The sequence below is a fragment of the Dipodomys merriami genome, unplaced genomic scaffold (genome assembly GCF_024711535.1).
Source record: "Dipodomys merriami isolate MVZ:Mamm:240054 unplaced genomic scaffold, mDipMer1.0.p SCAF_92, whole genome shotgun sequence".
NCBI lineage: Eukaryota > Metazoa > Chordata > Mammalia > Rodentia > Heteromyidae > Dipodomys > Dipodomys merriami.
The window spans coordinates 5,156,236-5,182,562 of record NW_027206535.1 but is presented as its reverse complement, the minus strand read 5'-3'; the positions used below and the strand labels follow the sequence as shown (position 1 = coordinate 5,182,562).

The 26,327-nt window shown below is 51.1% G+C and overlaps 1 protein-coding gene across 2 annotated transcripts; it reads right to left on the bottom strand.

Moving 5' to 3' along the window:
- Positions 1-1,561: 1,561 nt before the first annotated feature.
- On the bottom strand, positions 1,562-24,329 carry LOC138821570 (prelamin-A/C). Of its 2 annotated transcripts, none has more exons than XM_070013945.1 (12): positions 23,730-24,329; positions 9,153-9,309; positions 7,735-7,860; positions 7,292-7,462; positions 6,991-7,116; positions 6,269-6,489; positions 5,956-6,178; positions 4,582-4,689; positions 4,348-4,467; positions 3,869-3,958; positions 2,872-3,138; positions 1,562-2,563 (listed from the first exon to the last, which is right to left on the bottom strand). In XM_070013945.1, exons 1-12 carry the CDS (start codon positions 24,083-24,085, stop codon positions 2,537-2,539), a joined length of 1,992 nt encoding a protein of 663 aa, XP_069870046.1. In that variant the 5' UTR covers positions 24,086-24,329; the 3' UTR covers positions 1,562-2,536. The 2 variants fall into 2 exon arrangements, with proteins under 2 accessions (XP_069870046.1, XP_069870047.1); XM_070013946.1 differs by lacking the exon at positions 23,730-24,329 and adding an exon at positions 13,555-13,618.
- Positions 24,330-26,327: the final 1,998 nt, after the last annotated feature.

Genomic DNA, 26,327 nt, shown 5'->3' with positions numbered 1-26,327 from the left:
GGCTTTTCTCTTTTCATTAATTTTAATTTTCCCCATTATCCTAGCTAGAAATACCCCACCTGTGTTCTCTGGACCATCCTGGCATGTTAGGAAAGGCTCATCACCAGTGAGCTACAATCCTGGCTTTGACTACAGCCTCATTTCATCTGCCCAGAGGACATAAACTTACAGTTTACACCCATTTTCTTTTTCTTTTTTTTTTTTTTGGGGGGGGGGTCCGGTCGTGGGGCCTGAACTCTGGGCCTGGGTGCTGTCCCTCAGCTCTTCAGCTCAAGGCTAGCCACAGCACCACTTCCGGCTTTTTTCTTTTTATTGCTTATGTGGTGCTGAGGAATCGAACCCAGGGCCTCAGGCATGCAAGGCAAGCGCTCTACCACTGAGCCAACTTCCCAGCCCTTTATTTTTCTTTTTTAAGACAGCCTTGTTATGCATACAACCTAGGCTAGGCTTTCAATCAAGATCCTCCTACCTCTGCCTCCAGAGTGCTAGGATTACTGGTATACACCATGATGCCTGGCATCAGCTACCTTTTTGTTTAGAAGGGAGCATGTCACAAGAGCATAATGTCACAAAGCTGCCAGACCCTAGGATCTCTGCCACCTGCTATGTGACCTTGGGTACATTTACTGAGACTCCATTTTCTGGGTCAAAGGGGACAATTAACTACCTCTCAAGACAGTATAGGGGTTAAATAAGATAGTGTCCAAACCTGGACAAGAAAGCCCTTGAGATTCTTATCTCCAATTAACCACCAAAAAAGCTGGAAGTGGAGCTATGGCTCAAGTGGCAGAGCACTTGCCTTGAGCAAAAAAGCTCAGGGATAGTACTCAGGCCCTGAGTTCAAGCCTCAGGACACACACACACACACACACACACACACACACACACACACACACGTGTAACTAGAAAGGATGAAGCAAAGTGACAACTACAGCTCATTTTCCCTGTTGGGGGCTAGTAGGAAGCTTCCCTTGGGTCGGTTCCTCATGCCAGGAGGCCATAAGCCATCTGCTCCAGAGGCTTCTACTTTTCCTGGCACATCCCTTTGTCCCAGCCGTGAGTCTTCTGACTCCCACTGGAACCTCCCTGAGGACACGCAATGTGTTGTCTTGCTCATTTCCCTTTCCCTCAAGCCAAGCATAAGTTGGTGCAAAGGGACATTAACTGCCTTTGCAAAGTAAGCTCTACTTTCTGCCTGCCCCCTTTGCTGTCTTCTTCATCCATCCTTGCCTAGGTTCTGAATGACGCCATTCTCAGATTGGGTCCATATCATGTCTTTATATTCATGCTTAGGCAGGGACTCCCATTTTGAAAGTGCTCCCTGGTTGGAGGTTAGGAAGGAAATGTTCTCCTCCACTCTGCCTCCAGTGTATGGGAAATTCACATGGCAGTCCTCCCCCTGTCAGTCCAGAGAGTACCAAACATGCATCGTGAAGCAGGGGAGCAGCTAGTCAGCAATGAGCATGAAGATGAGGTGACCATGCGGCACTTGTGTATGTGTGTCCCCCCCTCAGGACACATGGAGACGCCCATCAACAAACAGACACCACAGAGCCGGGAATAGAAACAACTAGTGTATTGATTTGGGGAGGGGAAAAGGAGTGCAGATGGGAAGCGGGGAGGCAGGAGGCTCCTTAGTGTTTGCCAGGTTAACTACTGCCATAGCCCTCTACTTCTCTCACCTTCCTCCTCTTCCTTCAGTGGGGCTCCAGCATGGTCTCGCACTTTCCAATAGTCTTCCTCTTTCTCCTCTCCGCACCCCACTTGACTTTGACCTCCAGTGCCTGGACAGAGCCACTGGGACTCTAAAGCTGGGAGAAGGCAGGCTTCCCTCCTTCTTTCATTCCCCTTTTTTCTACCTCCCATCTCAATTCCCATCTCTTGTCTAAATAAAATACAGAAAAAGCAAGTGCAGCTTGTACCTGGGAGAATGGACTTGCCCCGGGGTCAGGGGAAAGGGTGGGGACCGGGGACAGGGCAGGGGGAGGAGCCTCAGCCAGGTAAAGCAGAACCTGGAGACCAGGCCCTTGGGCCTAGCTCAGCGGTTCTTCCTTTGGAGGCTGGTCTGGCAGTGAGCCAGCTGTCTGCAGGAGGCTGGTGGAGACAATTCCATCCGGCCTCTTAGGCACCATGTCTCAGGGTCCCCGGGGCGGGGCGGGGGGGGGGGCAGCAGCTAGGGCAATAAAGCAGAAACTAAGCTCTGTAAAAGCACCCCTTTCCCTTGGCTCCTAGAGGAAGCCCTCTTTGGTTTTAAGGCAGATGTAGAGTTCCCCCAGAATCAGGGAAAGGAAGGGGGAGAAATTAGCATTGAGATAGAGGCGCCTTTTTTTTTTTTTTTTGCTGTGTTTTTCCTTCAGTATAAAACCACTGTAGAAAATAACTTCTCTTAGAAAAAAAAAATATATAGAAGAAAACCAAAGGGGATATTTTTCTTTGGCTTCAAGCCTGCTCCCATGAGGCGTTGGGCAGGGGGTAGGCATGACGTAAAGAGGAAACAAGTAGCTTCCATCCCTACCCCTGCCTAGCAGGTCCCAGATTACATGATGCTGCAGTTCTGGGGGTTCTAAGAGAGAAAAGAGGGGAGAGGCATGAGCTTCAGCACCTGGGTCCATCCTCTCCCTCCCTCATCCCAGGAGGGGGGGGTGTCCTCTCCTCATCCCTCACACTCTAGCCCTGCGCTCCAGTCTGGGGGCTCAGACAGGAGAGACAGGATTCAAGAGTGAGATGCCCGGGACTCTGGCTGCAGGGGTGGGGGCTCCCACTCCTCCGGGCTGCGGAAGAGAAGGCACTCCCCACCAGAGGGCCACTTGTCCTCATGTTCAATGACCAGGATTCTGCCTAGAGGAGGTAAAGGTAACTGAGATGACTCACCTGGGTTCGGGGGCTGGAGTTGCCCAGGAGGTAGGAGCGGGTGACCAAGTTGTCCCCGAAGCTGCCACCCCCACTGCCCCCCACACTGCGGTAGCTGCGAGTGACTGTGACACTGGAGGCTGAAGAGCCAGAGGAGATGGATCCGCCCACCTGGGCTCCTGAGCTGCTGGCAGATGCCTTGTCGGCAGGCTGCCCACAAGTCCCGCACACCACGGTGCGTGAGCGCAGGTTGTACTCGGCAGGATCCCCCGAGCTGCAGTGAGAGCCCTGGGGAGGAAGACAAGGCTCAGGCGGAACAGCGAGTCTGGGACTGACTCCCAGGGACTAGGCTGTGGAGGCTCCCAGCCACTGGGCAGGAAGTTGGGGTTCTGCACCCAGGGAAACCATTGGGCAATGGAGACTGGGGGGAGGGAGGGCGGGCAGAGGCTGGGAGGACATGGAAGGCAAGAATGGTCAGGAAGACTTAGGGACAAAAAGATGTCACTTTGACTCAATTTTAAATCCTCTAAGCTTAAGAGGAAAGTGGGGGAGAGCAAGCTTACAGGACAGCAGACATGCAAAATTAACTTGAGAAGGGAAAGGGAATGAAAGAAGACATTGTCCCAGGTCCAAGGAGTGAAATGAAGAGATTGGCATGCAACAGGACTATGGGAGGAGCCAAGGAAATGCATGCAACAGGACTGGGGGAGAGAGGCGGGGCTTGGGTGCCCCACCTCTGTCCTCCCGTCCCCCCCTTCCCAGGAGACAAATCTAAACCCTTGTTCATTGTCCTGTGGGAATAGTTCCACTCCCCTCCTTACCAGAGAAGGGAACCCAGACACCTGGGTTCCCTGTTCAAGGTATAGGGAGGAGAGAGAAGAAAGGCCAGGGCAGCAAGTGAAGTTCCAAAACATTCTTTAATAATGAAAAGACTTTGGCATGGAAGGCAAGGAAGGCTAGCTCAGGCCTGGCTGGGTTTCCCGCTGCAGGCTGAGCCTCAGCGGCGGCTGCCACTCACATGGTGATGATGGAGCAGGTCATCTCCATCCTCATCCTCGTCATCCTCAACCACAGTCACTGAGCGCACCAGCTTGCGCATGGCCACCTCCTGCAGGGACAATGGACAATTAGGCCTGAAGGTTGGGGGTGAGGTCTGGGAAGGGATGTGCAGCATGTTTCTCCATCTTGTTCACCTGGTACCTTTCTGTGTGGCCTGTCTTGGGGAGCCTGCTGCTCATTCTGTCCTCTGTGGTACTAAAGCTATGGAACTTGCTTGCATGGCTCTATCTCTTAACAATCCTCACTGGCTAACTTACTCCTGGGAGAGTTTGGGGGGGGGGATTTTGGTTTTGGTTTTGGTTAGCTCATGGAGATGATGGGGGAATCCCACCTACACAGAGAGCTCAGGGAAAATGACACTTGAGTTGGTAGCTTGCTCCAGTTTTTGGCCACAAAAGGGAGCTTTGCCCAACAAGAGGTCAGGGGCAGCATACTCACTTCCCCAGTGGAGTTGATGAGAGCTGTGCGTAGACTGTTCCCACAGCCCCAGGTATTCTGCGCCTTCCATACCAGGTCAGTAGGAGGGCTATGAGTGGCCCCAGCTCCTGAAGCCCAGATCTGAAGAAAGACGATTAGAGAAGGTTGCTCATTTCAGTGTCTCTGTCCTAACCCAATCCATCCCTAAGTCCATTCCAAAGGTCACCCCAGAATCCTGAGCATCCTACCACTCACCGTCACCACCTGCCCAGCTTTCAGAGTGAACTTTGGTGGAAAGCGGTAAGTCAGCAAAGGATCATCTCCATTCTGGCGCTTTATCTGCCAGTTGCCCATGGACTGGTCCTGCCAGGAAGTTGGAGGAAAGAAAAAGAGGGTGGATCAAATCAGCTCTTAAGTTCATCTCAATTGCCAAGGTAGGCTGAGTATTGTGATTTACGCCTGTAGTCCCAGATGCTTGGAAAGCTGAGGAGTTCAGAATCAGCCTGGGCCTCTTGGTGCTACCCCCATCACAAAGTAATAATAATAGCGGGCTAGGAAGGTGGCTCAGTGGTAGAGCGCTTGCCTTGCATGCCTGAGGCCCTGGGTTCGATTCCTCAGCACCACATAAGCAATAAAAAGAAAAAAGCCGGAAGTGGTGCTGTGACTCAAGTGGTAGAGCGCTAGCCTTGAGCTGAAGAGGGACAGCGCCCAAGCCTAGAATTCAGGCCCCACGATTGGACCCAAAATATAAATAAATAAAATAATAATAATAATAATAGCTAAGCACTGGTGGCTCACACCTATAATCCTAGCTACTCAGGAAGCTGAGATCTGAAGATCGAGATTTGAAGTCAGCATAGGCAGAAAAGTCCATGAGACTCTTATCTCTCATTAATACCCCCAAACTCGAAGTGGAACTGGAAGTGCCAGAACATGAGCCTTGAGCAAAAGAGCTCTGAGACAGCATGCAGGCCTTGAATTCAAGTCCTGCAACTGATGATGATGACGATGATGATGATAATAATGATAATAATAATAATAATAATAATTAGAAAGCCAGAGCAGACTTGCCACGTTTAATGCCTTCTCCCTCTACCAGCTGCCCCCACCCATCATTGTCCTTCCCCCTCAAGGCTAACAGCTATGTTCATGGATGCTTAGGCTATGCCATACCCTGATACTGTTTGTGTATGTATGTGCTGGTCCTGGGGCTTGTTCAGGAGCTCGGGCCCTGTCTCCCGAGTTTATTATTTTTTTTCACTCAAGGCTAGCTCTATACCATTTGAATTACAGTTCCTCTTCTGGATCCTTTTGGCAGTTAAATGGAGATAAGAATCTTACAGACTTTCCTGCCATGGCTAGATTTCAACCATGATGCTCAGACCTCAGTCTCTTGAGTAGCTAGGATTACAGGTATGAGCCACCAGCACCCCACTACCCTGATACTTTCATATTTCATCTTCCTAACATCTCAGATACTTAGGGACGGCTAGTCATCCTCATTTTATAGATGAGGAGAATAATGCTCGCTGAAGATAAATTACTTGGCCAAGGTCTCACAGCCAACCAGTTCAGGAGCTAGAAGTGAAACTCAGCTGTGTTCCATTAGACCCTGACCTAGGAGCTTACCTCATTAGACTTGTTGCGCAGCCGCACGAACTTGCCCTCTTCATCCACCTCCTCCACAGCCACACGCCCACTGGTACGAGCATGCTGGGAGAAGCTGCTGCGGCTCTCGGTGGACTCCAGTTTGCGTTTTTTGGTGACGCTGCTCCCACCCTGAGTCTGGGATGAGTGGGAGGAGGTGCGGCCACGGCTGCGCTGTGAAGTAGGGCTGGGGGACAGGCGTAGCCTGGGGAGGGGGGACAGGACAGGAGGCTTAGTCAAGGTCAGTCAGAGGCCAAAGGCCACTGTCAGAACCTCCTAGCTCCTCCTAGCTCACCTTTCCTCCTCGCCCTCCAGGAGCTTGCGGTAAGCATGGATCTCCATGTCCAGAGCCAGCTTGATATCTAGCAGCTCCTGGTACTCATCCAGCTGCTGCTGCATTCTGGCCCGCATTTCAGCCATCTCCCGCTCCTTCTCCGCCAACAGCCGTCGGCTAGTGTCCCGCTCCCGGGCCAGTGAGTCTTCCAGGTCTCGAAGCTTAGCCTCCTTGGCTGCCAGCTGGGTGGGAGGAAGAGGGGAGTGAAGGTCTAATGAGCACCCAAGGGCCCAGAGTATGGAGGATTGTGGGTAAGGTATAGGAGCACCTGGACCCCTCCAAGATCTTCGTGCTCTTATCAGAGCCCATAGCAGCTAATGTGGCTGTGGCCAGTGAACAGGAAGCCCTTGCCAATATCTAACTGAAATCTCATTCTGCGGCTAGACCCCATCTCCTCCTGTCACACAAGACACAGCCAGCTAGAATAATAAAATAGGAATAACACAAAGCTCTTAATACCTCACAGTGCACAGTGTTATGGTAGGTCTGTGAGTTAGGGAGGATGTGAATAATCTCCATTTCAAACAAAATCAAAGCTCTAAATCCCAGGCCCTCTCTCCCATCTGTGGTCCTTTGAGCCTGTTCTGTCCCTCCATTTCCCCTTTCCTCTTCAGGAGGCTTCCATGTCCATCCATATCCACCCAGAGCAGCGGCCCTTGGTGGGAGGGGTGAGCTGGGCTTACCTGCTTCTGCAGCTGGCTGAGCTGGGCCGAAAGGCTGTCGATGCGAATGCGGGACTGCTGCAGCTCCTCATGGGCAGCTCCGACGAGATTACTGTTCCTCTCTGCAGACTGCCTGGCATTATCCAGCTGCAGGGAGCACACAAAGTTAAGACTACATGGAAAGAAAGGGGGTCTGTCTGAGGACAGCATCAGTGCTGCACCTCAGAGCTTCAGCCACGATGAGCTCACTGCCTGATACCATCTGACTGGTAGTAAGGCATATTCCAGTGTGGCAGGGAGGAAAATGGGGATGAGCAAACACCTTGGCAGAATAAGTCTTCTCCAACTCCTTCTTGTACTGTTCCACCTGGTCCTCATGCTGGGCCCGCAGCTCCTGCAGGGCATCTGCCAGCCGGCTCTCAAACTCACGCTGCTTCCCATTATCGATCTCCACCAGCCGGGTCTCATGGCGGCGCTTGGTCTCCCGCAGCTCCTGGAAGTAGGGAAGCAAGGACACAGAGACCAAAGTCAGAACTGGTTCCTTAACAGCTGAGATCCAGAAAGCCAAGCTTCCTCCCCTGACCTTACCCACAAGACCCTGTCAGCCCCACTTTAACCTGGGTGATGGCCATTCCTCACTCTATTCACACAGGTTCAGGGGTTCAGGCAGATGAGTTCTGATCCCCAGCTAGCTGATCCCTACCCCTACAACAGATGTCAATCACCACCTATCCCAGCCTTTGGCTTGCACAGCACACTCCTCACCTCACTGTAGATGTTCTTCTGGAAGTCCAGTTCCTCCTTCAGGGTCTGCAATCTGTTCTCAGCATCTACCCGCCGCAGCATCTCATCCTGAAGTTGCTTCTTGGCCTCACCAAGGGCTGCCTCAAGCTGAGAGGAAGTAGATAGAGGTTAAGGAGAGGGTTTCCAAGAATGAGCTGGAAGGAAGCTGAGCAGGGGCTGTTCCCAGGAATCCTTTCTACCTGACTAACAGGTCCAGGGGTAGTGATGGCTATGGGTGCCCAGGGAAGTAAGGCCATCCACTCATTCACATTAAGTAGTCTGGGGCAGTACTGTGCTGCAGAACCAAAAATAAACCCTCACCATCATAAGGCTTCCCTGCCCTGGCATAATACAGTAGTTGCCATAGAGCCGGTGCTGGTGGCTCACGCCTGTAATCCTAGCTATGCAGGAGGCTGAGATCTGAGGATCACGGTTCAAAGCCAGCCCAGGCAAGGAAAGTCCATGAGATCTTATCTCCAATAAACCACTAGAAAACTGGAAGTGGCACTGTGGCTCAAGCGGTAGAGCGCTCGCCTTGAGCTGAAGAGCTGAGGGATAACACCCAAGCCCAGAGTTCAAGCCCCATGACCTACCAAAAAAAAAAAAAAAAAGTTGCCATGAAGAAAATCTGCACAAATGGGAACATGAGGAAAGGAACCAAAATGTACCTGTTGGGGTAGGGGATCTGGGAAGGCCTTCAACAGGCTGAGGTTTCAGAGACCAGGGGAGGGGCCCTGTCCTGACTGCAGGGACAGAGACATATGCAAAAGAAAAGTAAGAGCTATGAAAAAAGGCACATGTGTGGTCTGGGACTTCAGGAAGAAGGATCCAGCTTTGGTTGAAGGATCAGCCTGATGGGTTTTTCTGGGATCTTCATGATATACTATGGGAGCAGGGCATGGGAGGTAGAGGCTTAGCTTGCCAGTTCCCCCTGAGCAGACCAGGTTCTGAAACTGGGAATAAGCCAACTTCTTCAGTTGCCCTCGCTTGCAACATGAGGAATGAGAGAACAGTGTTTTGAAAGTGAAGGCTGTCATACATATGCAAAGCATTATTAACATATACCCCATCCGTAGCCATTATCTCCCTTCATAGCCAGACTTCCCCGCTGTGGACTTGTACTCCACTCTTCCTTTCCTTTCAGAGGTGAAAACTGTCATAGGAAGGCCAGGAGGGGAGGGAAAGCCAGGCACAGTTCACTGCAAGGTTAAATGGAAATTACTCTGAAATAGATTCTGTAAGTGGCCCAAGAGGGAGATATGGTCAGGATGAGCAAAGTGATAGTAGGATAGGTGAATGGTTCTGGGACTATGTGACAGGATCAGACCAGGCACCTCCAGAGGCTGTCCGGGGTAATTCATCAGGTTGGGACCATGGGAATGCCGGAGAGGATAGCCTACCTTGGCCACCTGTCCCCGCAGATCATGCAGCTCGCCCTCCAATGTGCGTTTCTCACTGAGAGCAGTGCTCAGTGCTGCCTCCTTGGAGTTGAGCAGAGCTTCCAGATCCTTGAGCCGGGCCTGGGCCGCCAGCAAGTCACCTTCCTTCTTGGTATTGCTAAGGAAAAGAGGGAAGAATGGGTTTCAGAGATGTGCATGTTCCCGAGGTTCAATGGAGGATGACTGCTGTTCTCCTAACTGCCAGGAGAGGGCATCCATGCACTACATTCTTCGCATCTCCTTGTCTGGGGTTTAGCTCCCAGGATCCCCCAAAAGCCCCTTCTTAGCTTTCCACCCTTCCCATGACTCAGAACTCAGGAACGTGCCTGGGGCCAAGGGCAAAGCTAGATCCCATGATAAGAATGTCTCCCTCTCTCGCCTCCCATTCCCTCCAAAAGAGACAGGGGCACCTTTGTCTCCAGTCCCCTTCCCACACAGGGCCTTAACTTTCTCCTCCCTGGACTCCACCCATTTTCCATTCAGCCAAGCTTCCTACCCTCTGAGAAGACGGACAACAGACTACTCGGTTCTCAGTCCTGAGAGCCACAAAGTCCCTAACATTTGAGTCCCAAAGGTACTGGTCCCTGTCCTTGTCCTATGGAAAGGAGATTGCAGCTTAGGAAGACCTAGGACATGAGGTATGGTATTGAACTTTCTTTCTTAGGACCCAGTCTGGATCCTCTTATCAGGGCAGAGCAGAGGGGTTCCAGCCTCCATTAGGGCCCTGAGAAAAGTCTAAACTTGAGCCATCACCCTTAAGCCTTGCAACTGGCTCCAGGTGTGGCTATTGGGCCTCCAGATCCTGCCTTAGGCCTCCCCAGACCTCCAGGTCTTGGGCCTCCTTATTCCTCTAAGTAGGCAAAACTTTAGCTGGACCCCACCACAAAGACTGCCTTTGCCTCCCTCGCCTTCTGGATTGTTTTTGCTGGTGAACTGAAAAAGAAAAAGAGAGAGAAAGAGAAGGAGACACTATTCTCTTAAAAAACAAAAACCTCGGGGGACCCCAGGAACTTTCCCAACATTACAATCGCTTCACAAATATACAGTGAAAGAGTCCGTAGACACAGAGAAAGATCCAAGGGCCGGGTTCCAGCTGCCATCTCTAGCACATCCAGTCCTCCTCAAGTACAAGCCCACCAGGGCAGGCAGGAAAAAGGAAAACCCCAAGTGGGCAGGCCGGAAAGATCCACGCCTAGAAAGAGAAGCCTGGTCCTACCAATGTTTTGCTATGGCAAAAGCCTTAAGCTCCACGAGGCCCTGCTGTTCCCTGTGAAGCCAGAGAGAGAAGGTTAGACTCTTACACAGGGATTTTACACAGAGCCAACTGGACTTCACTGGTTTGGAGAGGTGTAGAGGGACACCCAGAGGAACAGGGGAAGGGAGCTCCCCAGCCTATGTGCCTATCTACCCCTCCGGACAATTTGCTTAAGGTGACTGTGTCTGCCACTGTGGCTTCTCCTGCAGAAAAAGAAGCCCTTCCAGAACCAGATGTCTCCCCTCCTCCGTCTCAGCCTGAAAAGCTAAAAATAAAGTCAAAAACCCAGCTCAGGTTTTGGCTGCCATCCGGCCCAGCCCCTGGCTGGGAGCACAGCCCCAACTTTCCATGACTTCAGAACTTTTCCGAAGCTCAGGCAGCAGCAGGGGGAGGAGGCAAAATGAAGAAAAACTGCTGGTAAAGTGAAGCGACCCTGCAGACACAGACTCTTAGCTTCCTGGACTGACTCCAAGACTGGCAGAGGCTTCCCAAAACAGGCCTCTCCACCCTCAAGGCCAATGGACTGCAGATGGCTGTGTGTAGACTCAGAATTTAGAGATCTAGAGTCCCTTCTCTAGACCTCCTCCATTTACAGATAAGGAAACCGAAGCACAGAGGGTAGATGGCCCTGTGTCAAGGGCTGCAAACCCATGCAGGCAGTGTTCCCAGTCTATTCTGGTCACTGATCTAGGACTCCTCTGCATCTACCTCACTACCTTCCTAAGTCACAATGTCTACACAGAATGCAGAAGTCAGGAGGTTGAAGAGAACAGACCCTGTGCAGCACATTCCCCAGCCCAGCCAGACATAGAGGCAAGAAGGAAGAACCAAGTCTTATGGGGATCTCCTCCCTAACCTGCCTTCCCATCCACCAGTGAAGGAAATTCTAGGATTCTCTTTGGTGATAGTTTCCTCAATAAAATCCAGTAGATCCTAAAATGTACAGTATCTGTCCTCTGGGATCTTATGGTCCAGCATATGTACATATATTTTTTATATTTTTTTGCTGGTATCAGGATTTGAACTTGGAGCCTCAAATTCTCTTGGTTCAGCTCTCCCACTATCACTTGAGCCATGCCTCCAACCTGGCTCTTTGATGGTTATTTTTGGAGCTAATCTATTTAGAGACTTCTCTGGCTTTGAACTGTGATCCTCCAGATCTCAGCCTCCTAAGTAGCTAGAATTACATGTGTAAGACACAAGCACTTGGCTACAGGGTTGTCTCATTACATTCTGCCACTCCCAAAGTTGGTGGTATTTGTAATTGTAATAATATACAGTCGTGTGTTGCTTAACAATGAAGTTATCTCCTAAGAGGTGTCATTAGTTGATTGTGTCATCATGTGATCATAGTGTGCTTACACAAACAGACAGCTGTCACTAGACAACAGATAGAATCTATGGGGCAATGCAGAACCACTCTTTATAATCTATATGGTGAGTTGTTAACTAAAACACCATTATGTGGTGCATGATTGTCAGAACAAACACTTATTAGAGCTTATCATGTACCAGGTATTGCTCTAAATATTATAGCACCAACTCAGTTAATCTTTACAGCCACCCTCGGAGGGTATAATTACTATGTAACTGTGGAAACTAAGGCAGAAAGTGAGCTTCACCCAAGGACTGCAGCAGGTCGATAGCAGAACTGGAGTTCAATGCTGTGTCAGTGCCACACATGCTATGATATATTAGTCGCCAACTAAATTAAGGGGTCTGTTTCTCTTTCCATCTTGGACATTTGGTTAGCATTGGAGAGAGACTAAGAGGACTAAGATACAGCCTGCAGATGAGAGCCACCATGTGCAAAGGGAGGTGAGCAAGAGCTTTTGTGGTTTCCTTAGTCAGAAATGGGGAGCTCCCCCCCACACACAATCTGTGGGGAAGAAGCCACTATCACCCATGGGCTCATGACTCAGACTTCTGAAACTGTGGCGAGGAAGCCACTGGGCTAAGCAGAACCTAGCCTCTCCTATCTCCTCCCTAGTCCTGCCACTACCAAACACCATTTCCTTCTTAAGAGAGGTGCTAATACCTAGCAGGGCCAAAACAGGTACTGGCTGGCACTCAGCCCCTGAGTAGTGGGGCTGCCCAGTCAGCACTGAGGGTGGCACGGGGGAAAGCTGGACACATGCTCAGCACTGTGGCCCTGTGCTGGTTTGGCAGGGATGACAGGGTGGGGCAGGCCAGAGGAGGTAGGAAGGGGTGGGGGCCTGGGGATCCTCAGGTGACTCATGTTCAGACAGACAATACCAGGGCAGGGGTCGGGAAATCCTCTAGTGCTCACAAGGGAGACCCTGCTTTGCTGAGTCCTGCTCCAGGCCTGGTGCCATGCTACCGAGAGCCAGCTCTTCCTGCTCACACATCCTCCATGTACCCCAAGCACAGGAGAGGCTGAATCCCAGATGCTTTTGGAAGCAAGAAGGGCAGGGCATCCTGTTTAACCCATCCCAAACCTGGCAAGTCCCATAGCTGAAAGGGGGTGGTGGGGAGCAGAAGGGGAAAAAAATAAGGCAGCTGGGCATGGCGGTATGTGCCCAAGCAGGTAGTCCCAACATTCAGAGAAGGCTGAGGCAGGAGAATAGCAAATTCCAAGCCAGCCTGGGCTGCCTAGCATAACCAGATCTCAACAAAGAAAAAGATAAAGGTCGAGTGTGGCAGTCAAAGAAGAGCAAGGCTGAGATGTGCTGGGCTGAGTCTGGCAAGTAGGGAGTCCGGCTTCTTTCAAGGCTGCTTTGGGGAAGAAAGGCACCAGTGCCCACAAAGACGCTGGGTGGGCACCCTGCCAGGCCTGGGCTCTGACCCGCCCACTGAGTCATCCTCCTTAACCCAGCACAGATGCCAGATATGGAAGGCAGGCGGCCGCAGGCCTGTTTGGGCCTGGTTGCCAGGAGCAACGTGCTAGGCCTGGCGGGAGAGGCCTGTATTTCCTCCCCTGGCCTGGGAGAGGGAAGGCGCCACAGCCTCCAGACCAGCTAAAAATAACAAGTGGGAGGGGAAGATGGACGAGGGGCGGGGAAAGAGCCAGCCCGCCCGGCACAGGCTCCTTTGCACCCGTTTCGCCGGGCCGGCCAGACCGCCCATCCCGCAGTAGCCCGGCCTCACCAGCTCGGAGTGTTCCCCATGGCTGGGCACGCAGTCACCTGGGGAGGGCAAAGGTCTCGGAGCCCCTGGGTATTTCCTGCCTCACGCGGAAGGGCGCCCCCTGTGGCTGGGCAGAGCTGGGGGGCTCCGAAATTCCCAAATAGACCGGACAGACCTCGACCATCACCCTAAGCGCCAGAACTTCCTATCACCCCTCTGGTTTGGTGTGTGCTAATGCAAGCGTTTTGTTGTGGTGGTGGTTGTTTTCTGTTTGGGTTGTTGCTGTTGTTGGTATTTTAGCACTAGGGAGACTGAGGCAACAGAATCCTGTTTAAACAGAGAGGCTGGGTTGTATGTAGTTCTGTGGTAAAACGCCTAACCAAAAGGAGGTCCTGGATTCAGTCTCCAGGAGAAAAATAAAAGGGGGAAAAAAAGTTTGAGAATACTTGGGCTTGGCTACATAGGAAGACCATGTATTTAAAAAAAAAAAAAAAAGGCCAGGCACCAGGGGCCCTTGCCTGTTATTCTTGCTACTCAACAGGCTAAGATCAAAGGCCTCCCAGGCAGGAAAGTCCTTGAGACCCTTGTCACCAATTAACCAGCCAAAAGCTGAAAGTGGCTCAAGTGGTAAAAGGCTTGCCTTGAAAACAAAAGATCAGGGACGGCACCCAAGCCTTGAGTTCAAGCCCCAGGACCAGCACCCAAGAAAAAAATATAGTAATTTCCTTTTACTGAAAATTGTATGTGCTGAGAATCCCAGTTTGAAGCCAGCCCAGCAGACTCTTACCTCTAACAATATCAAAAAGCTGAAACTGGAGGCATAGCTCAAGTTGTAGAGCTCTTGCCATGAACAAGCAAGAGCTCAAAGTCCAGAGTTCAAATGCTAGTATATATATGTGTGTGTATATGTGACCTTTATAATGCATATTCCCTATAGATAACTATATATTTGATCCATCCCTTCATTTTTTTGTTCAGCAACTCCCCCCTCTACTTTTTCCCTCCCTCCTTCCTTATATACCCATTCTCCATACCTCAGAACTCAGGCTTTCCCTGCTTCTTTTAGCTAGTGTTTTACCTATGGGGTCTGAGGCTTTTTCCATATTTCCTCTGAATACCTTCAATGTGATAGTTCATATGCTCAGGGCTGCTACAGAGACCTCCTTAGGGGCCAATTTCTGTAATTTTACAGATAAAGAAACCAAGGCCTGGAGAAAGAGCAGACTCAGATACTAAAAACCTGCTGACCCAGTTACCTGGAAATATTCATAGCAGGCTAAACATAAAAGGCAGAAGTGGTGGTATATCTCAGTGATAGAATTCACACTTAGAATGTATAAGGCCCAAGAGCTGGGAAGTTGGCTCAGTGGTAGAGTGCTTGCCTTGCATGCCTGAGGCCCTGGGTTCGATACCTCAGCAGCACATAAGCAAAAAGAAAAAAGCCGGAAGTGGTGCTGTGGCTCAAGTGGTAGTAGAGTGCTAGCCTTGAGCTGAAGAGCTGAGGGATAGCGCTCAGGCCCAGAGTTCAGGCCCCACGACCGGACCCCTCAAAAAAAATTAAAAAAAAAAAACAACAACAAAAGAATGTATGAGGCCCTGTGTTCAATCTTCAGCAAGAGAAAAGAAAGGGAGGGGAGGAATGGAAAAGGAAAGGGGAAAGGGAAAAAAATGGTTGGGTGTGATGGCACACATCTGCAATCTCAGCACTCAAAAAGGTGAAGTGGGAGAATCTGAGTTCCAGGTCAGCTCCGGCGACATAGCAAGATTGCGTGTTTAAAAAGAAAAAAAGCACAAAACAGGCAAGCTAAGCCAAGAATAACAGCCAGACCTAGTTAGAAGCCTCGATCTCTGCCTTGCTGGGAGACTCCAAAGTAACAAAGGCCTAGTAAATTCAACACTTCTGTCCACCCTCAAATATCACACACATCCACAACTGTGTGCTATCACTGTGTGCTTGGTTTCTTGGCTGGTCTGTGGGTCTGTGACCACTTTCAGGTAAGGGCAGAATGTGGGTAACCAGCTTCCCCTCTCTGATATTCAAGGCACTGGCTCTGGAAAGGAGACTTTGAAAACAGGAACAGAGAGGAGCAAGCGTTCCAGAGAATTAGAAACCTCTGGAGACTTCCCTAAACCTCACTCTGTGAAGTTCTGAATGTTTTCCACTTGGAGAGCACATGGCAGGTGCCCTGTATGGATACTCCCGAGTTCCCCACACAGACACATGTGCCTACAGCTGGCAAGGCTCTGTTTCCACATGCCTCTCCTGAGCATGACACCCGCCAACCATGCCTGGGGTCTGAGGGCTCTCAGATCACCTTCCAGAGCAGCCAGACTCACAGCTGTCCTCCCTAAAACAAAGCCAGTCTTAATTCCTGCAGAGGGAGAGACTGTGGAAGGGGGCAATGGTGCCCAGAGGGGGCTAGGAGGCCTGCTGACATGTTCAGACAACTCCAGCAGAAGCCCTGGGTCTGGCAGGGGGCCAGGCCTGAGTCACAGCTGCTGGGTGTATCAACGTGGCATTGTACAGTGGAGAAGTCTAGAGCCAGAGGCTAGGGCACAGGGGTCCTGGAGGATATAGGCAGCGGGCCTCTTCACCAACTCCATTCTGCAGAGTCCCCAGCCAAAGTCTACTTCCCATTTGACTAGTCCAGTTCTCTAAAAAGCATTCCTGCGTTGTCACAAAAATGCAAGGGTGGGCCAAAGAGAAATGAGCAGGAAGGTGGAGCTGGATAGCTTAAGAAGTCCTAACCGAGGAGAAAGGAATGCCCCTGGCCAAAGGGTAGGGTATCCTCACCAGAAGCTCACTCAGCAATCCCTTCTGGGGACTTATTAGCCTCCCATCTGGTCGCACGTAGTTATTAGCTTCAACAGCTCCAGGAGAGAATGGGAGCCACACCCCAAGCTCAGGACAGGAAGTGAGGGAGGGCCTAGAAGTTCTGGTCTCGCTGCATTCCAGCTAAGCCTGGGAAGATGTAGCCACCTCACCCAGCCAGCAGGGGTGGCAGTGGAAGAGCTTATGGAAGAAGTCTTTTCTATCCCGATAACCTCCTGGCCACGCCCCAGAGCATGGACCCCTCTCCCACCCCACCCCCAGAATAGAGTCTGTAGCTCCCCTATGCCAGCCCTAAAGGGAAACCACTTGTCCTCCACCAAAAACACTCTATGGTCTCTCTTGCTGTAACCTGAATGAATTATCAAGGAAAGCCCACCCTTCAGTCAACTCTTCCCGTTTGGACAAGCTTTGAGTCTGTGGTCACTCTGCACTCTGCCCTCTACCGTGACTCAGCTCCCATGCTGGGCCTGGGATCCTAGCCAGAATTATTCCTGGCTACAGCATGCAGGATTCTGGCTTTCTCTCTCACAGCTAAACTCTCCACCAAGTAAGGGAGACCCCCATTCCCCCAAACTGCCCTTTCTTAAGGGACTGGTAGGGGACAAGACCTCCTCATAGCCTAGCCTCAGGTTAGGGAATCAATATAGGTAGAAAATGGGCAAGTCAAGGTCGCTGTGCACCTCCCTCTGGCTCCAGGCTTGTGGTCTCTAGTCACATATGCTCTTAGCTGGCCAGCTCAAGATACTGTTTTCCTCTAGGGCCTCTCTTCCAGCCCCCAACTCAAGGGAATCTCTGCCAGTCAGTTGTTCCAGGGCTGATACTCCCTGTCCTGCTACATGATACAGCCCTTTGCACTGGCCGGAAAGGAGAGGTAACTGAAAGAGAATTGTCCTTTCTTACCAGCCACAAAAACAAAGCATATGCCAAGAGAGTAATGTCCCAATAATTAACCATTTCTGTCTTTGGAAAATTGAGCACTAGTGGTTTTAATTCCACCACTGTGGGAAATAATTCTAGTGAGAATTCTAGTGGCTACTATATTCGCATTGATTATATTTAGATTTACTACTAATACCTTAGTATTTTGAAGGTCTGTTTTCTTGCTCTGTACTACTTTGTACTATTGTACTACTTTTTGGAAACTAAGGAATCTCTGGAGATCTTCTGCTTTAACTCACTTTTCTTATTATTTATTTATGTATTTATTTTTGAGATAGGGTCTTTGATATTCAGCCTAGGTTGTCTTTTTTTCCTTTTTCTTTTTTTTTGTGCCATCTGGCTTGAACTCAGGGCCTTGGTGCTGTCCTTTAGCTTTTGTGCTCAAGGGTAGTGCTCTACCACAGTGTCATTTCTACATTTTTGGTAGTTTCTTGGAGATAAGAGTTTCATGGACTAAAAAAAAAAAAAAAAAGAGTTTCATGCACTTTCCTGACTAGGCTGGCTTTGAACTCAGGTTTCAGCCTCAGAAATAGTTAGAATTACAGCATGAACCACCAAGGCCCAGGAAATCCAGACAGGGGAGGCTATTAGCTCAAGGCCATATAGCAATTTAGTGACAGAGCTAAGCCTGGAACTAGGGACACTGACTCACACAATCTAGTTTTGTTGGTGAATCATGCTTACTCTTACTAAGGGACAAAAGATCCTACGACTTTCACAATGTCTCCAAAGAATGTTAGAGCTTGGTCCATGTCACCTTTCAGTACACTTCTGGGAGCCTAGGAAGAAAGGATGAAAAGAAGTCTCTTGTGTCCTGGCCTCTGAGACCTCAGGTTTGGCTTCTGCAGCTGCTAAGTAGTGAGGGGCTACAAAAGAGGAGGGGGGAGAAGGGAGCAAAGGGCACAGTTGGTGGATGAAGGCATCTCCTAGCAGTTGTCATCCCAGCTGTCCCAGGCTTTAGCCTTTACACTGTGCTGTTAAATCACTGGAGGCAAGACTAGCCCAGGCAATGGTCTCACCCAAGCAATACTCCTGAAGGGCAGGGACAGACACTAGGGGGCCCTAGTGAGGCTTGACTCTGACTTCCCTTAGATTCCTTAAGACTTCCCAGCCTAAGCTTTTTTCTTTTTTCTTTTTTCTTTTTTCCCGTTCAGTGACAAGATGGACTGGTGTGAAGGAGGCAGGAGAGTTAATACCAGGAGGCATCCTCAAAAAGCCCCACTGCCTGGGGCTGGGAAGGTGGCTCAGCGGTAGAGCGCTTGCCTTGCATGCATGAGGCCCTGGGTTTGATTCCTCAGCACCACATAAGCAAAAAGAAGAAAGCTGGACATGGAGCTGTGGCTCAAGTGGTAGAGCGCTAGCCTTGAGCTGAAGAGCTGAGGGACAGCGCCCAGGCCCAGAATTCAGGCCCCACAACCGGACCCCCCCAAAAAAAAAGCCCCACTGCCATTAACCCAAGGAGCACAGGCTCCTTCCAATCTAGGTAATTCTCATGACAGTTTTGTTTTGTTTAACTGGTAATGGAACTTGAACTCAGGGCATGGGCACTATCCTTTCACTTTTTTTTTGGTCAGTAGTGGGGCTTGAACTCTGAGCCTGGGCATTGTCCTGAGACCTTCAGCTCAAGGCAAGCACTCTACCATGCAAGCCACAGTACCACTTCCAGTTTTCTGGTGGTTAATTGGAGATGAGAGTCTCACGGACTTTCCTTGCCTGGGCTGGCTTTGAACCTTGATCCTCAGATCTCAGCCTCCTGAGTTGCTAGGATTACAGGCATAAGCCATGGGCGCCTGGCTTGTACCTTAGTTTTTGTTTGTTGGGCTTTGAGCTCTGGGCCTGGGCGCTGTCCCTCAGCTCTTCAGCTCAAGGGGAACACTCTACCACTTGAGCCACAGCACCACTTCCGGTTTTCTTAGTGGTTTATTGGAGATAAGAGTCTCACAGAGTTTCTTGCCCCAGCTGCCTTTGAACTGTGATCCTCAGATCTCAGCCTCCTGAGTAGCTAGGATTACAAACATGAGCCACCGGCACCCTGCTCCTTAGCTTTTTTTGCTCAGAGCGAGCACTCTATCACTTGAGCTACACATCCACTTCCAGCTTTTTGGTGATTAATTAAAGATAAAGGGCTTTAGGGGGACATTGGTGGCTCAAACCCATAATCTTAGCTAATTAGAAAGGTAAGATCTGGGGCTGGGAAGATGGCTCAGTGGTAGAGCGCGTGCCTTGCATGCCTGAGGCCCTGGGTTCGATTCCTCAGCACCACATAAGCAAAAAGAAAAAAGCCGGAAGTGGCGCTGTGGCTCAAGTGGTAGAGCGCTAGCCTTGAGCTGAAGAGCTGAGGGACAGCGCCCAGGCCCAGAGTTCAGGCCCCACAACCAGACCCCAAAAAAAAAGAAAGGTAAGATCTGAGGATAGCAATTCGAAGCCAGTCTAGGCAAGAAAGTCCAGGAGACTCTTATCTCCAATTAACTACCAAAAAAGCCAGAAGTGGAGCTATGGCTCAAATGGTAGACTAAGAGTCTTGACAAACTTGGAACAGCACTCAGTCCCTGAATTCAAGCCCTAGGATTTAGACAGACAGACAGACAGACAGACAGACAGACAGACAGACAGACACACACACACACACACACACACACACACACACACACACACACACACACACACACACAGAAAGTTTCAGAGACCTTCTTGCCCAGGCTGTCTTCAAACCTCAGTCCTTAGCTTTCAACCTCCTAAGTAGCTAGAATTATAGGAATGAGCCACAGGTGCCTGGTGTGTGTGTGTGTGTGTGTGTGTGTGTGTGTGTGTGTGTGTGTGTGTGTGTGTGTGTGTGTGTGTGTGTGTGTGTGTGTGTGTGTGTGTGTGTGTGTGTGTGTGTGTGTGTGTGTGTGTTTAATGGGATTCGGGTTTGATTGAACAGGGCATCCCCACAAACCCTGTGTGTGTGTGTGTGTGTGTGTGTGTGTGTGTGTATGTTTAATGGTATTCGAGTTTGATTGAACAGGGCATCCCCACAAACCCCCTCACCCTCTCACCCCTACTTGCTAGACAGGCATTCTACTGCTGGGCTATATCCTTAACCAAGACAATCTTAAGACCTGAATCCCAGTCTCCCACAGTTCTTATCTCATGACCTATGGCCTAGTAGAGTAGGTACAGACTAGGGCAAAGGCTATTGATCAGTGTTAATAGGCCATTGACATTAGAAGTGTCATTAAGGCACCAGAGCCCCAAAGCCTCAGCCACCCCTCCTTACCTTACTCCCAGGGGCTTAATGAAAGTCAGAAAGCTCAAGTCATTACTTATCACCCCTTGTATGTCATGGGACAAGCTTTGCTATTCCTGCTGTGATCAGAGCCTCCATGAATCTGCACCTGCATTTTCTTGCCTGTCTACATGAGGGCTGAATAAGGCGGGCAATCCAGGAAGTTGTCCAGCATAAGGGCCTCCTGAGGGGAAGAGATGCTTCTGCTTTGAGGGCATGGGATCTCCCCATTTCTGACTCAGCTTTCCTCCAGTGGTTCTGTTTGTAAAGGCATAGACCCTGGCACCATTCTGCAGCCCCAGCCATTCTCTAGAATCAAATTGGTATTCTTTTACTTGTGCACAATGCCTGTCCACAGCCCTGGTTCCAGTCTACACCAGAGATTCTACAGAAGGAAGCAGGAAACAGAGCTTCGGACTGCAGTGAGAAGAGGGACAGAAGATACAGACATTCAGGCCTCCATGCCTCCCTTTTAAGGTATCTGTGGTCTCCACCCTGTCTCTTTGGTCTCTTGTAAAGCCACCAGGATAAAAGGAAGGAGGAGACCGCATGAGTCACTCACACAGCTGTCCTGCCTGTGGTGAGGCCCAGCTCCAAACCTGAACCCCAGGTGGGACTTCCCTCATGCTTTCAACCTTCCCGTTCTCCCCACACTGAAGTGTCTAAATCCCTTGGGTTCCAGAAGAAAGGAAAGAGAAGGGGAAGCGAAAGATAGGGGAAGGGAAGGGAAGGGAAGAAAAGAGGAAGGAAGGGAGGGGAAGGGAAGGGAAGGAAAGGGAAGGGAAGGGAAGGGAAGAGGTAGGAAAAGGGAGCGAAAGGGAGGGAGGGAGGATTTTTTAAATAAATTTTTTATTATCTCTAAGTAGTTGTACAAAACAGTATATGAATACAAAGTGTCCGATAATATTGTCAGGAAGTGGGTTTTTTGGGTTACATTATAACTAGACAAGAAGAGACCCCAAATTCCTGGGTGTGGTTGAGGTACCCAGGCTGAGCCCAAGGATTGTCACAAAATCTCACAGATAGCTCTGCATCCCAACTCCAAGTCTGACCCTGAACTCTGAGTTCTAATTAAACATTAAACTAGAGACCTTCTTTCCAGGCTTTCGTGGGAGGAGTTGGGACAATGTCTTTTTCCCTTCCCCAAACTGTTCATTCTAGCCATTTCTCCACATCAATCTGAGCACCACAAATACTAAAACAAGAATCCTGGCTTCTCTTACTGTGGACCTAGGAGGACAGACACCTCAACCTGAGTCTTCTCTATCCCTCCCCCACCAGCCTTCAAGATCCAGGTGTTCAAACCCACCCCCTTTTCCGGAAGCCCAGCCTCTCCAGTTAAGATCGTTGGGGAAGAATAGAAGCAGGTTGCTAAATATAACAAGTGCACACATCACCCCCACTTCTACCCCATGTGCTCATGCACACATACACACATGCCTGGTGTCCCAGGCCTGGACAGCTGCACCAGGAGGCCCAGAAAACGGACTGGCATGGCTGGTCAACCAAGAGGCTATAGACTCCACAGACCCCCATCCCACATTGTTTTCCCAGCTCTTTTTATGGATATCCTTTGTAGAGATGGGGAGCAGGGGGCAGTTGATAGTTGAGAAGAATAGTTTAGAACACTAATTAACTCACTGGGACTTCCTTACCTTTTAGAACACTAATTAACTCACTGGGACTTCCTTACCTTTCTTGCTAACTTGTTTATACCGCTAATGGAAAGAGCAGGTGATCCCTTTCAGAAGAAATAAAGGTTGACCCCCATCTCCCCATACAACTTTCATCCATCCTTCAGGAGGCTGATGAATCTGCCATTGATCACCTGGGGCTATTAAGGGTAGAATGACCATGGTTACCTAGAGGGGCTCCTGAAACAGCATGAGTTTAAAGGTAATTCAAAGAGAGAGAGAGAAGGAGGAGATGTTAAAGCCATCAGTCTGTTAAGGATCTCCAAGATCCTTCAGGACTCTTTGGCCTAGATCTACAAAGAAAGGGGCGCAAGGAGAAGGAAGCCAAATTATTAAGGGCTGAAAGAAGAAGGCCTAAACTTCCAGGCTTCCAAAGGCCTTTTTAGAAAAGAAGGTGGAGTCAAGTAGGGTGGGGTAGGGTGGGGCAGGGATGGGTGAAGTAGGAGTGGCCTAAAGCTTCCAACGGCTGGATTTCAAAAATGTCACTGTATTCCAGCAGTTTAATAAGACAAAGATCAAGACGTCAGAGGTTGAAGATGAGCCAAAGCAAAGACTGCTCTAAGCTTGGTTGGAAAAAATAAAAGTGGCTCACCCCAAAGAGGGAGGGAAAGACAGAGCCCCCAGCCTTCGAAAGACACCAGGCAAAGGGCCAAGTGAGGGGGATGCCCCAGACCAGGGCATAACACAACTTCCTGAGCTGGGAGCCTCTGCCCTCAGTCTCCCTCCCTCCTTTGCATTCCTGGGTCAGGCAGGCCAAGGGCTGTGGGAGCTGCGGGGGAGCTGATCTCCTGGTGATCTTCTGGTGGGCCTGACAGAGCCCCAGCGAGGTCCCAGGCATTCACGGGGGAGGGAAAGCTGCCCGCCCCTTAGAAAGAACCAAGAAAAGGTCATGCCAAAGGAGCCATCACCATGCTCCTGGCAGAGGACAAGGGGGTTGTCCTGCCTTGGTGACTCTTCTCCAGCACCACTGGACAGATGCCAGCCTGGAACTCAGTCCTAGTGGGCATCATATGTTCAGAGCCAGCTTGGATAAAGTTGGCACAGTGCCAAGCAAGTTATAACAGGACCCTTTCACCCATTCCACTGTGCCGCTGGGTGCCCAGAGTTCCAAGACCTGGCAGGGCCAGTTTTGCCCTGCCTCTAGCCCGTTCCCCAGGCTCGGAATGGCTGTTAAATTCTCATCGTGATAGAATGGCGCCTAGTCACCAGCCTTTACTTGCCCGGGATGCCCCCAACCGGCCCCTCCCAGAGACCCCTCCCCTCTCGGTCCCGTCTTGACAATTCCCCTTGGCCGTGCCAGTCACAGGCTGGGGGCAGTTCTGGAGAGGGAGGAGACTATACAGCTAAGTTATCAGCTACCGGGGGCCCTCCGGCTCCCTTTCTGGAACCGGCCCTGGGCGCCCGGCGGCCCGCCCGCCCTCTCCACCCCGCGCCAGGCACACCGCCACCTGGCCCCACTCACCGCGCCTTGAGCTCCTTAAACTCTTCGCGTACTTTGCTCAGCTCCAGCTGTAGGCGGGCGCGCTCCTTGGCCACCGAGTCGAGGGTCTTGCGGGCGTCCCCGAGCTCGGCCTCGTAGGCCGCCTTGATGCCGGACACCTCGCGGCTGACCACCTCTTCAGACTCGGTGATGCGAAGGCGCAGCCCGGCATTCTCCGTCTCCAGCGAGCGCACGCGATCGATGTAGACCGCCAGCCGGTCGTTGAGCTCTTGCAGGTCCTCCTTCTCCTGCAGCCGGGTGATGCGGGTGGGCGACAGCGGGGTCGAGCTGGCCTGCGCCCCGCTGCGGGTGGCGCGCCGCTGGGACGGGGTCTCCATGGCCGGCAGGTTGGCAGTGCTGCCCTCGGGGCAGGGGTCCCGGGAAGGGCACGGGGTTCAGACCGAAGGGCAGAGACTGCTCAGGGGCGGAGCGCGCCGGGCGGCTGGCTCCTGGCAGGCGTGGAGATCGGGGCCGGGCGCTGTCAGACCTCGGGACCTGGGTTGGCTGGGGTAGCTGCGGCGATCCCGCGAACACTGAGTCACCGGCGCCGGGGCAGCGGCTCTAATAGGTCCTCCTCTACTGGGGGGAGGATCCACTGCTCTTAAAGGGGCAGTCACAGGCCGGTAGGGGCAGGGGCAGGGGCAGTGGCATGGGCAGGGACCGGGGCACGGGCGGAGGCGGAGCAGTAGCAGTGGGGAGGGGCCAGGACCGCTGTGCGGTGGCAGTCCGGTCCCGCCCCCTCCTGATCACCCCTGTCTGCCTGGCTTTCGCCCGTCTTGATTCTCCGTGTTCTCAGCTCCAAGCTAGCTCCCACTGCCTCAGGCCTTCTGGAATAGAGTGCAGAGCCAAGGGATGAGAGTGGGTGGGCCAAGGGCAGGGCTGAGTGGAGAGGGGAAGTGGGTGCAAAGCAAGGAAGAGGACCAGGCAGGACCAGGGAGCTGGTCAGGAATGGGGGGAAGGGCTGAGGCTGGTGCCCATCCGAGTGACTCACCCCCTTCCAACGCTGGCTCCCCCTTCCCTCCCAGTAGTAATAGTGAGTCACCTTTCCCCCAACCCCCACACGTGGGCTGCCCATTCAAAGCTGCAGCTCAATATGCCAGGAGTTGGGTGGGGAAGGAATGTCTGAGTTCCTTGCAGGGCTGTGCAGTTTTAGAACCTAAATTCCTTTTTACTCTCAGTTTTGGAGCACGGACCAAAAATCTTCAATTCTTTCTCAATTCATGTTCCTTCAATAACAAATATTGGGTCTTAGACCCAGCAGCAAATCTCAGTCCCCCAAAGAAAGCCAAGAATAGGTTCTAGGAACTGTCTCCTACCTCAAGCCTCCTTCCTTTGAACTCAGGCAGTTGGCAAAAAAAAAAAAAATGATACCTAGGTTCCTCCCCTCAATTTCTTCCTACTGCTTGCCCCACCCAATGCGCTCCAACACTGTACTTATTTTTTTTTCCAGAACTGTACTTATTTTAGTGGATAATTTAAAACAGATACCAGAGCTGTGCGTGTGTTCGTCACATTGCCAGGACACCAAGTCCCAGATATTTGTGGTTCTAAGAAGGGCCTGAAAGGGGGAGCAGAGCCCAGGCTGGCCAGTTAACATAGGGGCTCCATCTTGGTTCCAGCCAGAAAGGGAGTAGTAGAGTAGTAGCAAAGATGGGAATGTGGCTTAGTGGTACAGTGCTTGCCTAGCATGAATGCCCTGGGCTCAATTCCTCAGTACCACAGCAGCAGAAAAAGCTGGAAGGGGCACTGTGGCTCAAGTGGTAGAGTGCCAGCCTTGAGCAAAAGAAGCTCAGGGACAGTGCCCAGGCCCTGAGTTCAAACCCCAGGACTAGCAAAAAAAAAAAAAAAAAAAGGAGAAGAAGACGAAGAAGAAGAAGAAGACGAAGAAGACAAAGAAGAAGAAGAAGAAGAAGAAGAAGAAGAAGAAGAAGAAGAAGAAGAAGAAGAAGAGGAGGAGGAGGAGGAGGAGGAGGAGGAGGAGGAGGAGGAGGAGGAGGAGGAGGAGGAGGAGCAGCAGCAGCAGCAGCAGCAGCAGCAGCAGCAGCAGCAGCAGCAGTAGCAAAAATCTCTCAGCCTTGATTGATAGCTGGAAAGCCAGCACTGTAGGTCTGATTTGCAGTGTTGTGGAGGGGGTTGGGCCAGGTCATCTCACAAAGTAGTATTACTATGGCCCCCTAGGTTTTCTTCCAGGCTCTGGAACCTCCATACTCAGTTCTCATCAAAGACCCCCCCCTTAATCCACCCTCTGCTAATCCTGGTTGAGACCCCAACAGCCACTGCATCATCTCTAAAAGGTGACAGTACAGAGGTTAGAGAGTCCATCTATGTACAACTGCCCCAAGGCCTCCCACAGTTCATTCTTTTGATGAGGAACCTGGGGAATTGGATATACTGGTAATTCCTATAGTTCCAAGATATACAAGGTCCTATGAACAGGAAAGCAGGGATGAACAGGTCCAGAGTTCCTCAGTTCTGGGTTCTGAGCCAGGCCTCCAAGTGGACCGCTGATTTGAGTGGAATGAAGGCAAGGCTTCTGGATCCCTTAAGGAGACACTATAAAGAGGATGCTTAGGTACTCAC

Coding starts and splice junctions, on each gene's coding strand:
- LOC138821570 (XM_070013945.1), bottom strand. CDS start 24,085: ATGGAGACCCCGTCCCAGCGGCGCGCCACCCGCAGCGGGGCGCAGGCC. Junction 4,690..5,955: donor TGCGCAACAAGTCTAATGAG/GTAAGCTCCTAG, acceptor ACTTCCTGGCAG/GACCAGTCCATGGGCAACTG. Junction 4,468..4,581: donor AAGCTGGGCAGGTGGTGACG/GTGAGTGGTAGG, acceptor GTCTTTCTTCAG/ATCTGGGCTTCAGGAGCTGG.